The 12502-nt window shown below is 43.4% G+C and overlaps 1 protein-coding gene across 1 annotated transcript; it reads right to left on the bottom strand.

Annotated features, from left to right (window-relative positions):
• Positions 1-325: 325 nt before the first annotated feature.
• LOC140993096 (protein NLRC3-like) lies at positions 326-12178 on the bottom strand. The gene is made up of 6 exons (XM_073462772.1): positions 11761-12178; positions 9891-10040; positions 8993-9159; positions 4233-6105; positions 3037-3210; positions 326-722 (listed from the first exon to the last, which is right to left on the bottom strand). The coding sequence occupies exons 1-6, from the start codon at positions 11880-11882 to the stop codon at positions 503-505; spliced, it is 2706 nt and encodes a 901-aa protein (XP_073318873.1). The 5' UTR covers positions 11883-12178; the 3' UTR covers positions 326-502.
• Positions 12179-12502: the final 324 nt, after the last annotated feature.

Below are 12502 nucleotides of genomic sequence, written 5' to 3'. Positions count from 1 at the left end.
CAGGTCCAGCTCTCTCAGATGGGAGGGGTTGGACTTCAGAGCTGAGGCCAGAGAAGCACAGCTGATCTCTGACAACCTGCAGCCCCTCAATCTGAATAAAGAATAAATGATGAAACTTCACAATTTAAATATTCAGTCAGTATAAACGTCACAAAGCTTCATTAAAATGTTGTAAAAAGACGATTCTGAATATATTTGTTATTGTCTGATAGTTAAAATAGAGATTATTTAACTTTTCATTGTAGTATGTATTTTTCTCATCACTTTAAAAAACATTTTAAAAAACATGATTTGTAATCTGAGATGAAAATCAATAGTTGAGGATGTTCAGAGTGAATTATTCATGTTGTTATATGAAGGTTTTAAATGTGCAGCTCAACATTGCTCTGCCACAGTCAATGGACTAAACCACAGAAGAAGAAAACAGACTTCAGCATTAAGATACTCAGTGTGGATCAGTATAATATCAGCTGATGTCTGCAGTTTAGTGTCAACACAACTTTCACATCATATTAATCTGAGCACAGAAGTAAAAAATGGTGTCTGACCTCAGAGTCTCCAGTCGACAGTTTGGACTCTCCAGTCCAGCAGAGAGAAGCTTCACTCCTGAATCCTGCAGCTTGTTGTTACTCAGGTCCAGTTCTCTCAGATGGGAGGGGTTGGACTTCAGAGCTGAGGCCAGAGAAGCACAGCTGATCTCTGACAAACTGCACCACCTCAATCTGAATAAAGAATAAATGATGTCAGTTTAAAAGACTTTAATGTTCCTGCTTGAAATCATTCAGTGTTTAATAATCTGTTCAGAGCTGAAGAAGGTTCAGGATGTAGACGTTTAGAAAATGAAGCTCCAAACACCTGAACCCAACAGGATGCAGGTTCAACACTGTCAAACATACAAAGTGAAACAGAGCTCTCATTAATATTAATGACAACGTGCTGCTGCTTCAATAAAGACGTAGTGACGTCACCTCTTAAACTCTGCAGCTCCACCAGAGGCTCCATCTGTACAAACTCATGTTGTGCAGCCAAATAAAAACCCACAGAAACTGATGGAACATTTGATTCTGCTATTTAAAGCTCCTGTTATTAAGATGGTTGAACTTTCAGTCTCGTTTCCGATGATTTTTCCTCGTCTGCAACCGGCCACAGTCGGCCGAGGGTCCTCCACAGTCAGCTTGCCATCAGCCGCCGCGTATCCCCTTCAGCTTGGAGCTGCACTACTGGGACTCTTGTGACTTGAGCTCTGCTACGGTGAGAACTCACCTGTTGTTTCTGCTCGGTCAAAGTGAACCGGCTTCAACTGTATCTGGCCGCCACGCTCCCCAGCTTCAACCAGGCCTGCAACGTGACGTTTGTCTTATTTCTCTGTGTTGTGCTCCCTGGTTGCCAGCTTGTGTGTGTGTGTGTGTGTGTGTGGGCCGACAACATAATGAAGTACCACTTAAAGGTCCTATAAGAGTTCTTCAGGTGTGTTTAATACTAATGAAGGTCTTTGGTGCTGAAGTTCATCAGCAGTGATCAATAGCAGAGCAAAGTTAAAGGAACATGTTTGTGTTTGAACAAAAGTCAATTGACAGTGAATAGTAACAAAACAAGGTTAAAGGAACATTGCACTGAATTCATTGGTTTGACTCGTTAAAGTTTCATTGTGAACAAGGTCAGTAGAAAACCACATGTTGGGTTTACTGTGATTCACTGTGGATGGTTACATTTATTTTTTATGGCTGTTATAATTTTTATTCTAAGTGAATTTATTGGGACACAGTTGTCATGTGATTCTTTGTAGCAGGTTTCTACTTTAAACTCCTCAAAATGAAAAACGATGGCGTAGTCGAAAAATTATCAAGTGAAAATACCTTTTAAGTTCAGCAACTTCCACAATGCAGCAGTGCAAATATTTACAAAAGTGAAAATAACAAACTATACAATAAGGTGAAGACTGAATTCTGCAGTAATCCATAACTTCAAAGAAACAAAACAAAAGTTGTGCAAAACAGTTCAACTTCTGTCTCAGATGTCACCTTCTCTGTGAACACCATGGCACGACTGACACTACCCAGCCAAATGGCCTCTGCTAAACCAAAAAGCCCCTCCCCTGGGCGTATCCATTTTTACAGAATTAATCGATTTAATGATATTAATGGGCAGAGGAAACATCTACCGGCTGTTTAAACATCAGTGTGTTTTACACACTCATTTTGCCCTGTCACCTAAACATTTCCCCATAAACAAAACAAGTGATTTGGCCACACGATCACCATGAAAATAATAACACATTTTTATTAATGGTCACCTGACCCTGGAGGTGCGTGTCCCACTCTTTTTAGGGGCGGAAATGGCTTCGCCTCGTTTTGCTTGCATGGCCGAGGACAAGGTGAGTGTGAAGCGTTTCATCCATCTGTGAGTGTGTACTGATTGTGTGAGTATGTGTGTATCCTGGAAATAGTAGGACGCACAAGTGATCACGCTGCTCAACATTTGGTGCAGGACCACAAGGCTCTATAGCAGCTTCCCTCATGTCATCAGACTGTTGAACTCTCAGTGAAAATTGTTTCCTATTCTTAACTCAACTATGTCACTTTCAATAATTTGCACTTTTTAGTATGTTTCTGTTTTTGATATTTATTTTCTTACTGTGGTATTTTTGATATACTTTCATTTTAACTCTGTGCTGAGCCTCTGAAACTAAATGTCGTTCTGTGTTCATTTGTTGCTCACAGAGTGACGATAAAATCTGTCTGAGACTAAACAGTTAAGGGAATGGATAATTATGGGATGTCTTTAACGCCGACGTAAACGGGTCGAAGAGCCGTGTGTGTGTGTGTGTGTGTGTCTGTGTGTGTGTGTGTGTGTGTGTGTGTGTGTGTGTGATATAAATATATAATCTGCAGTCAAACTGTTCAGACTGTCAAACTTTAAACTGAGTTGTTGTGATTTGAGCTCAGACAAACCCAGAAAACAAGTGAACTGAAGGAAATGTAAAACTTCTGTTGTGATTTAAATGTTATAGATCTACACAGAAACACATGAACTGACCTCAGAACCTCCAGTCGACAGTTTGGACTCTCCAGTCCAGCACAGAGAAGCTTCTCTCCTGAATCCTGCAGGTTGTTGAGACTCAGGTCCAGTTCTGTCAGATGGGAGGGGTTGGACTTCAGAGCTGAGGCCACGACTTCACAGTGACTCTCTGAGAGTCCACAGTAAGTAAATCTGTGATTACAGATAAAAGAACATTAAAACAATAAAATGTGAGACTTTATTGTGAAAACAGATTCATACATGTTGCATCACAAAGCACAGGGGGTCAGTCGGTCGGCCTGAGCTGGTCAGTCATTGATCACAAGGTTTGTAGTTTGAAACTTGAGCTCCTTCTGCCCACGAGGCCCCAGACTTTCCCTGCCTGAGGAGATCAGAGGGGCTGAATCGCTGCCCCGTTTTATATCAGCCCCCAAAACACACTTGAATAAAGCTGCTTTTAACCCTGATGTGGATGTTTTTATCTTCATGTTTGATTTTGGTTTGTTTGATTCATTCTGTGCTCTTTATATTTATATTTGTAATTGTCGGGTAAAACTTGCTTTTTCTTGTGACTCTTTCGTTGTGTTGCTGTTTAATGTGTGTACAGCACTTTGTAACTGCTTTTAAAAGTCTTATATCAAGAAAATAAATCAATAAATGAACCTCCTGAGTGTCCTTGAGCAACATGAACCAAACTGATGTTCAGGACAAAGTGTCCAAATGACTGTAATGTAAACGTGTCAGATTTGAGTTGATTTATATTCATGAAGCTTCATGTAAATTCACTGTAGGTTGTAACTGCACTCGTATGTGTTTACCTCAGTTATGTGTTTGTGTGGATTTTGTTCTTTGATGCATTTTATTCTGTCGCTCCGTCTGCTTTTCACCTCCCATTAAATTAATTCAGCGTCTTCTACTGCATCAATAGTATAATTAGTGCTAAAGATTGAGTTATTATCATTTGATGGGTGATCATTTGTCTCAGGTGGAGTTCACCTGGCTGAAGGAAATGTTTTGGAAAGTAGACGACTACATGTCATTTCATCTCTGAGCTTGGTGACGATCATTGATTCAATCAGCAGGTTTCATACTTGTTGAGGAAAACATGTATCGTGTTGAGGTTTTATATAATGCATGTGTGTAAAGTGTTTGTCTTTAATACTGAAGGCTTCAGCTTTACCAGGATTTTTAATGTTCATCACATCTGGACTTACCGAGCCTTTCTACAGTTCCTCACAGCTGGAATCAGTCTCTGTTTTCCCTCCTCTGATGTTTTGTATTTATCTGTGTCCAACTCATCCAGAACCTCCTCTGACATCTGCAGCATGTAGGCCAGAGCTGAGCAGTGGATCTCAGAGAGTTCCTTCTCTGATCTGTTCTCTGACTTCAGGAACTCTTGGATCTCCTGATGGACTGAGTGGTCGTTCATCTCCGTCAGACAGTGGAAGATGTTGATGCTTCTGTCAGGAGAGATTTCATAACTCCTCATCTTCTTTAGGTTGTTGATGGCTCTCTGGATGATTTCTGGCCTGTTGTCTGTCCGACCCAGCAGACCTGCTAAGAGTCTCTGGTTGGACGTCAGAGAGAGTCCATGAAGGAAACGGACAAACAGGTCCTGGTGACCATTCTTACTTTTGAGGGATTTCTCCATGGCTCTCTTCAGGAAGTCATCCAGGGAAGATTCACTCCATCCTCTCAGGAAGTTGTCCTCTTCGTCCTCTTCGACCTCTTCATTCTCATCCTCATCATCCTCCTCATGTCCTCTCAGGAAGTCCTTCAGTACCTCTGTGTTCCTGTTGGTGTAACAGTGGAACATGTAGACTGCAGCCAGAAACTCCTGAACGCTCAGATGAACAAAGCAGTAGACTGTTTTCTGGAAGATCACACTCTCTCTTCTGAAGATCTCTGTACAAACTCCTGAGTACACCGAGGCCTCTGTGACATTAAGACCACACCGCTCCAGGTCTTCTTGGTAGAACATGATGTTTCCTGTCTCCAGATGTTCAAACGCCAGCCTCCCCAGCTTCAGAAGAACTTCCCTGTCAGCCTCCGTCAGCTCCTGTGGACTCGTCTCACGTCCCTCATGGTACTTCTGCTTCTTCCTCTTTGTCTGGACCAGCAGGAAGTGTGAGTACATGTCAGTCAGGGTCTTGGGCAGCTCTCCTCTCTGGCCTGTAGTCAACATGTGCTCCAGAACTGTAGCAGTGATCCAGCAGAAGACTGGGATCAGACACATGATGTGGAGGCTCCTGGAGGTCTTGATGTGTGAGATGACTCTGCTGGACAGATCTTCATCACTGACCCTCCTCCTGAAGTACTCCTCCTTCTGGGCGTCAGTGAAGCCTCGTACTTCTGTTACCCTGTCGACACATGAAGGAGGGATCTGATTGGCTGCTGCAGGTCGGGAAGTTATCCAGACGAGAGCCGAGGGAAGCAGCTTCCCCTCGATGAGGTTTGTCAGCAGCACGCTGACTGATGACTCCTGTGTGACATCAGACACGACCTCATGGTTCTTGAAATCCAGTGAAAGTCTGCTTTCATCCAGGCCGTCAAAGATGAACAGAAGTTTACAGACAGCGAGCTTCTCTGCTGTCACCTTCTGTAATGTTGGATGGAAAACATGGAGCAGCCTGAGAAGACTGTACCGCTCATCTCTGATCAGGTTCAGCTCCCTGAACGACAGCACAACCACCAGACTGACATCTTGGTTTTCGGAGCCCTCTGCCCAGTCCAGAGTGAACTTCAGCACTGAGAAGGTTTTTCCAACGCCAGCGACGCCGTTGGTCAGAACCACTCTGATGGGTCTCTGTTGGTCAGGTGAGGCTTTAAAGATGTCGCAGCACCTGATTGGAGTTTCTCTGAAGGTCTTCTTCTTGGAAACTGTCTCCAGCTGCCTCACCTCATGTTGGGTATTAACCTCTTCACTCTGTCCCTCTGTGATGTAGAGCTCAGTGTAGATCTTGTTGAGGAGGGTTCCACTTCCTGTTTCATCACTTCCTGTTTCATCACTTCCTTCAGTCACACGTTCACATCTCCTCCTCAGACTGATCTTATGTTCATGGAAAACCTCCTGCAGACCAGCATTCACTGAAAAAAGAGACAAAAGTGGGAGACAAAAAATACAACGTGACAATCAGCAGTCAATGGTCTTTTCATTACAAGTTAAAACCATCAGTATAAGAACATGTTTGTTGTTTTCTTTGTCTTTCTCTCCACCTTAACGTCGTGGAGAGGTTTGTGTGTCCCTGTGATCCTCGGAGCTCTGTTGTCGGGGGCATTAGCCCCTGGCAGGGTCTCGCAAAGCTAATTAGCCCCAGAGGAGGAGCCAGACTGACAGTGATTCAAAGAGCCTTTATGAATCAGCCACAAAGGTGCTGCAGCACCTGAACCAGGAAAGAGACATCAGGGCACCTTTCTGGAGCTCAACCTGGGAGTGGAGGTCGCTGGTGAATATCTGGTGTCTGGCCTTTGACTACATGGAGACGCCACCCTGTGGGCTGACTACCAGCAGGGACGGGCATTGGGGTCGGGTGTGTGCCAGTCTCATGCAAAAGAAGGCAGGTGTGCTGATTCCTGGCATCCCAGACTGGTCCTCAGGACAGGGAGTGTCTCCTCTCATGGGGGAAGGAACAGGTGCTGGTGCCGGAGGTGGGGCGGTACCAACTAGATTTAGTTGGGCTCACCTCTATGCACAGCACTGTTTCTTGAACTCAACTCCTTTGCTTGAGGGACAACATCTCAGGTTGGCCCCTGTAAATGACCACCACCTGCACCTCAGCCCGTCCACTACACTCTGCTGCTGCTGACTGCTTGTTATTCCCTCACTACAAGGGAGGACCAGCTACTGCTCAACTAGATCCAGACTGTCTGATGTCCTGGATCCACAATAGTGACACAAACTCCCCAGTGACATCAGAACAGAAGAAACTCGACACAACTTCAGACTGAAAACTCTCCTGTTAGACTGAAACTCTCCCGTTCAGACTGAAACTCTCCCGTTCAGACTGAAACTCTCCCGTTCAGACTGAAAACTCTCCCGTTCAGACTGAAAACTCTCCCGTTCAGACTGAAACTCTCCCGTTCAGACTGAAACTCTCCCGTTCAGACTGAAACTCTCCCGTTCAGACTGAAACTCTCCCGTTCAGACTGAAACTCTCCCGTTCAGACTGAAACTCTCCCGTTCAGACTGAAACTCTCCCGTTCAGACTGAAAACTCTCCCGTTCAGACTGAAAACTCTCCCGTTAGACTGAAACTCTCCTGTTAGACTGAAACTCTCCTGTTAGACTGAAAACTCTCCCGTTCAGACTGGTTCACTGCCCACCCACGCTTTTTAGTTGTTTATCTCCCTCCATATTCTCCATTCCTCAATCCTATTGAGGAATTTTTTTCTGCCTGGAGATGGAAAGTGTATGACTGAAATCCACAAACGCGTATACCCCTTCTCCTCCTATGGAAGACGCATGTGGAGATATAGCAGTTGATGCTTTTCATGGCTGGATGCGCCATGCTAGGCGATATTTCCCCCGCTGCTTGGCCAGGGAAAACATTGCTTGTGATGTGGATGAGGTGCTGTGGCCAGACCGAAACAGAAGAGAGGATGCAGCATAGTTGTTTTTTTACTGTAACTGTATACAGTAAATTCTTCTGTTGTTTTGTATTTAGACCACTGTATGTGCAACTTTGTGTTGGTTAAGTTAAGAAAGGTCAGAGCAGACTCCATCTGCTGAGGAAGCTCAGGTCCTTTGGGGTGCAGGGGGCACTCCTGACAACTTTCTATGACTCTGTGGTGGCATCAGCCATTTTCTATGGAGTAGTCTGCTGGAGCAGCAGCATCTCGGCAGCAGATAGGAAGAGACTTGATAAACTTATCAAGAAGGCCAGCTCCATCCTGGGATGCCCTCTTGACCCAGTGCAGGTGGTGGGAGAGAGCAGGATGATGGACAAGCTGTCATCGCTGCTGGTGAAGGAGTCCCACCCCCTGCAGGTCACTATCACTGCACTGGTCAGCTCCTTCAGCGACAGGTTGATACACCCCAAGTGTGTGACGGAGAGGTATCGCAGGTCCTTCCTTCCTGCTGCTGTCAGACTATACAACCAGCACTGCTCCCAGTAGACCTCACATGTGCACTGTGCAATACTAAACTCTACACATATCCACACACTTTCTGGTTTGCACTAATTGGACAATTTTTTAATACCCATATTTATTATTTAATGTTTGTAAATAAAATACAAAACTGCTTATACTTACACTGTTCATATTATAAATACTATGTCATATTGTAAATACCAAGTTCATATTGTAAATACTATGTTTATACGAGTTAATTCTATTTCTTATCTCTATTATATTGTTTATTTTTTACTTTTTATTATTGTTTAAGTGTGATACTGTCCTTTGGCTGCTGTGACTAAGGAATTTCCCCATTTGCGGGACAAATAAAGGATTTCTGATTCTGATTCTGATTCTGGTTGGGATGTACACTGTGTACATTGTTTTTGTGGGAAAAATAAAATATATTTGTTACCGTGTATTTGTGTGTTCTGAGTATAAAAACAATATTCTCAAATACTTTACAACACACTTATGTATGTACTGTCTGTAGTAAGAAAAAAGGCCTAAGTTATTATAATGAATGGAGAAGAAGTGTTTTCCATTCATCAGTGTTTTACATTGAGCACATCAGTGTTCAACTGGTTCTTATAAATGTCTATTCATATGATGGTTTGTGTGTCATTTGAAAACAAAATACCATTTTGAGAAGAAATAACATTGTTTTGAATGTAAAGTTTCATTTTGCAGGAGAATTGAGGGCTTTGCCCATCGTGTGTGTGTGTTTTGATTTGTGTGTAGAGTTCTGAGAGTATGAGGCATGCTTTCAGAAAATGTGTGTTAACAATCGAGAAAAACTGTAAAACAACAAGTAGTGTGTTCAGACATGAAGACATCAGCAGACAGATATATAGTCTTACTTTGTACAGTGCTGGTCAGACTGGCTGTCTGCAGTCCAGCTCCTGTTCTGGATCTTTCTCCACACTGGGGACAGGAGGAGAGTCCTGGTGAAGCAGACTGGTCCCAGTATGATGTGATGCACTGTCTGCAGAACCAGGGTCCACAGTCTGATGGTCCAGGTTCATTACTGAAGAATGGAGCCAACATGTTTGTATTGATATCAGATGAATCTTTGAAAAAAGTCTAATTACAAATTCATAGAGGGAGCAAACTCCTCCTGTCTATAAATAAGAAGTTTAACAATTTCTATTTGTCCTCTTTGATCAGATTACAGCTTTTTACGTGACTGACAGCACTAAGAGGACGATGGGACGAATGATCTCTCTGTCATGAGCCCCAAAAGGTTTGTTAAAGTTAGTTAGCAAATACATTGTTGTTGAAATATACAAACACAACATGAACAAAACACGTTAGTGAGAGAGGGAACTGAAAAAAGTCACATAAATGAGTTAGTATCAGGTGTCTTACTCTGAGTCTGATGGTCCAGGTTCATTACTGAAGTTTAGAGGAGGACGGTTGGACCAGTCACTCTTCATAGACAGACAGCTGGATACTGGAGACTCTGCTCTCTGTCTGTTGGACTGAACTCTGCAAACACCAACATGTTTGTATTGATATCTCATGAATCTTTGAGAAACTCTCAGATGACAAAGTCATTTAAGAAGCTCTTTTAGGAGACTGACAGCTGCCACAGATAGTAAGAGGAACATGAGCCGTGAAAAGTCTGTTAGATTTAGGTAGAAAATACATTTTACATGAATTTTGAATACAAAAATACAAACACAACAGAACAAAGCACAGCAGTGAGAGAGGGAACAGAACAAAGTCACATAAATGAGTTAGTATCAGGTGTCTTACTTTGAGTCTGATGGTCCAGGTTCATTACTGAACTCTGGAGGATGATCTTTGGACCAGTCACTCTTCATAGACAGACAGCTGGATACTGGAGACTCTGCTCTGTCCTCCTCCTCCTTCACACAAACACTCATCTTCTGCTCTGAAGTCAGTCTGAGAGGTGAAACAGTAGCTGTGAGCTCAGGACACAAGAATCAGGAAACAAGTTTGTTCAAGAGTCGCACAAGACCGAGAGAGCAGGAAGTAACACACACTCTCTCTCCCCTTCACACACACATTATACAGTATAATAAAAGCAGCCAGAAGTCCACCTGGTCACTTTTCTTCACACCTGTGCTTGTTTTCTTGGGTTACTGTAGGTTTAAAGACGATTATTCAGCCAATCAGGACTTTGTGTCCACAGATGAATCAAAGTGTTGAGTTCACTCCAACATTTCTTTCCTCCACAGTCCACAGGGAGAAAACTGACTCACAGTAAGTAAAGTCTCAGTAAATAATCACAATGTGTTGTTAACACTCACCCTGCCTCAGACTCCAGCTGCTCTCCTTCTGCTCTTCGTCTTAAAATGGAGTCTGACTGACCTTTTGCCCCCCCTCCTTATAGGAAGTCAGGTGAGTTTATCTGTGTGTGTGTGTGTGTGTGTGTGTGTGTGTGTGTGTGTGTGTGTGTGTGTGTGTGTGTGTGTGTGTGTGTGTGTGTGTGTGTGTGTGATAGCAGCCACACCCTCGTTATCTTGAATCAGCAGCTCTCTGAAGGAAAAACAACACACCTCAGTTAGAAATCACTCTCTGTCACAAACTCTGGAAATCCACAGAGGAAATTCAACAAATAGGCTTTTTTTACAGCAACATGTAGATATAAATGTACAGACAATACATACAGATGTGTTACTACCATACAACATCTGGGCCTGTGGCTGACTGACATTTTAATATTAATCAATGACCCAAACAGGTAAAACTCCTGCGTTCCTGAGTGAAAACAAAGAGGGTTTCTTTTATAAGAGCTGGAATCTAAAAGGTCAAAGACTAACTAAACCACCACAGCCACACAAACACTATCAACATGAAATAATAAACTCTATATTGATTAACTTATATTACACGTGTTGCAACTGCAGGGAAAGTGATTCGCCCTCTGGTGGCACATTTGAGTAGTAACTGTCAGTTACATCAGCAGCCCAGTCTGCGTCACTGTGCTCGTAGCCCAAGTTTCTCATCGTCACATTTCCTGTAACACAATTCATTTTCAACTGAGCCTTTCAGATATCTGAGCAGATGTTTTACAGAAAACCCTAACCCTGTCTCATCGTAGTCCAGGCCACTTTGTGACTCCACCCTTTAGCCACACTGATAGACAACATATTTACTGATGTCACAGACAACAATGCAATAAGTGGATTACTGATCAGTGATGTCAGTGAGCAGCTACCAGTGTTTACAGTGTGAGACAGTGACGACAAGAAGGAAAAGCAGGACATTAAACTGGAGCACAGACGAGTCAGGACAGAGGAGTCAATGAACGCTTTAAAACATGAATTACTAAACCAAAACTGGGAAATATTATAGAAAGAAGAAAACCTTGACAAAGCACATGAAGAGTATTCACATTGTTGTCTGATAAAAAACGGTCCAATAAAAGAAATCAATAAAAAACAGACATATTCAGACAGTCATGCAGTGGCGGCTGGTGAAAAATATTCTAGGCTGGGCTGTGTGTGCCAGAAGCTTTCGGTGACTGTCCCAATGACCCAAAAGACACCATTGTTTTAGGGATAAACAGTAATTATTTAATGGCCCTTTAGAAATCAACAGTTTGACTGACTTTGATTTATGTGTGTGTGTGTGTGTGTGTGTGTGTGTGTGTGCAGACCTTGGTGATGTGGGATGTTGCTGCTGCATCATCAGGTTCAGCTGATGAGGTAACAGTGTAGTAGTGGACTCTCCCGTAAACGTGTTGAACCTCGCGCTGCCGCCACCTGTGGCTCCTCTCATCACGGCAGCTCCGTCACAGACCTGGGCGATTAGTTTCCCCCGTTGTCCCTCAGGAAGAGTAGTTTTCTGTCGGAGGATGCTGTCTCATCGTGGCCTCGCAATGCCAGCTCACAAGCTCCACACAATTTCACACAATCAATGATCTTGGATAAAATGTGTGTGTTCATGTCCACCTCTTCATTGTGTTTTCTCACCGCAGTCCTGTGTCCTTCATCCAGCTAGCAGCTATGCTAGTCCCGCCTAGCACGGCTAGCTTGACAGCGTTGTTCATGTGAACCTTCGAGCATTCATGTTTTTTAATCGGCTCTGACAAAAGTTTTAGGTCTCTAACTCCTGTTACAGTCCATGTAGTATCTGTCCCCGGCATTTTAAGAAGTAAACACGGGAAGCAGAATACTGCATTTGCAAAGCTACATCCAGTTAGCCAAGCCTTCCTGTCGCACCGATTCAGAGAGAGGCTCCTCTGGGACACTTTACCTTTCTCATGCGTCTGCTGTGTTAAACTCAGACCGGGCTTCTCAGGTCCAAGTTCTTTAACACGAAGTTTCCCCCTAAAGTTCTCCTTTCGAAAGGGTTCAGCAAGAGACACTTTACAGAGTCTGTGGGCAGCTGAAGCCCTG

The sequence above is a fragment of the Pagrus major genome, chromosome 1 (assembly GCF_040436345.1).
Source record: "Pagrus major chromosome 1, Pma_NU_1.0".
NCBI lineage: Eukaryota > Metazoa > Chordata > Actinopteri > Spariformes > Sparidae > Pagrus > Pagrus major.
The sequence above is the reverse complement of the archived record's forward strand: the minus strand, read 5'-3'. Positions and strand labels throughout refer to the sequence as shown.

Bases quoted from the DNA above. Each gene is read 5' to 3' on its own strand.
- LOC140993096 (XM_073462772.1), bottom strand. From the start codon at position 11,882: ATGAGAGGAGCCACAGGTGGCGGCAGCGCGAGGTTCAACACGTTTACG. The intron at 10,041-11,760 runs GTCTGCACACAC...TTCACCTCTCAG, and splicing joins CAACATCCCACATCACCAAG to ACTGACTTCAGAGCAGAAGA. The intron at 3,211-4,232 runs GTAAGTCCAGAT...CTGTAATCACAG, and splicing joins AGGAACTGTAGAAAGGCTCG to ATTTACTTACTGTGGACTCT.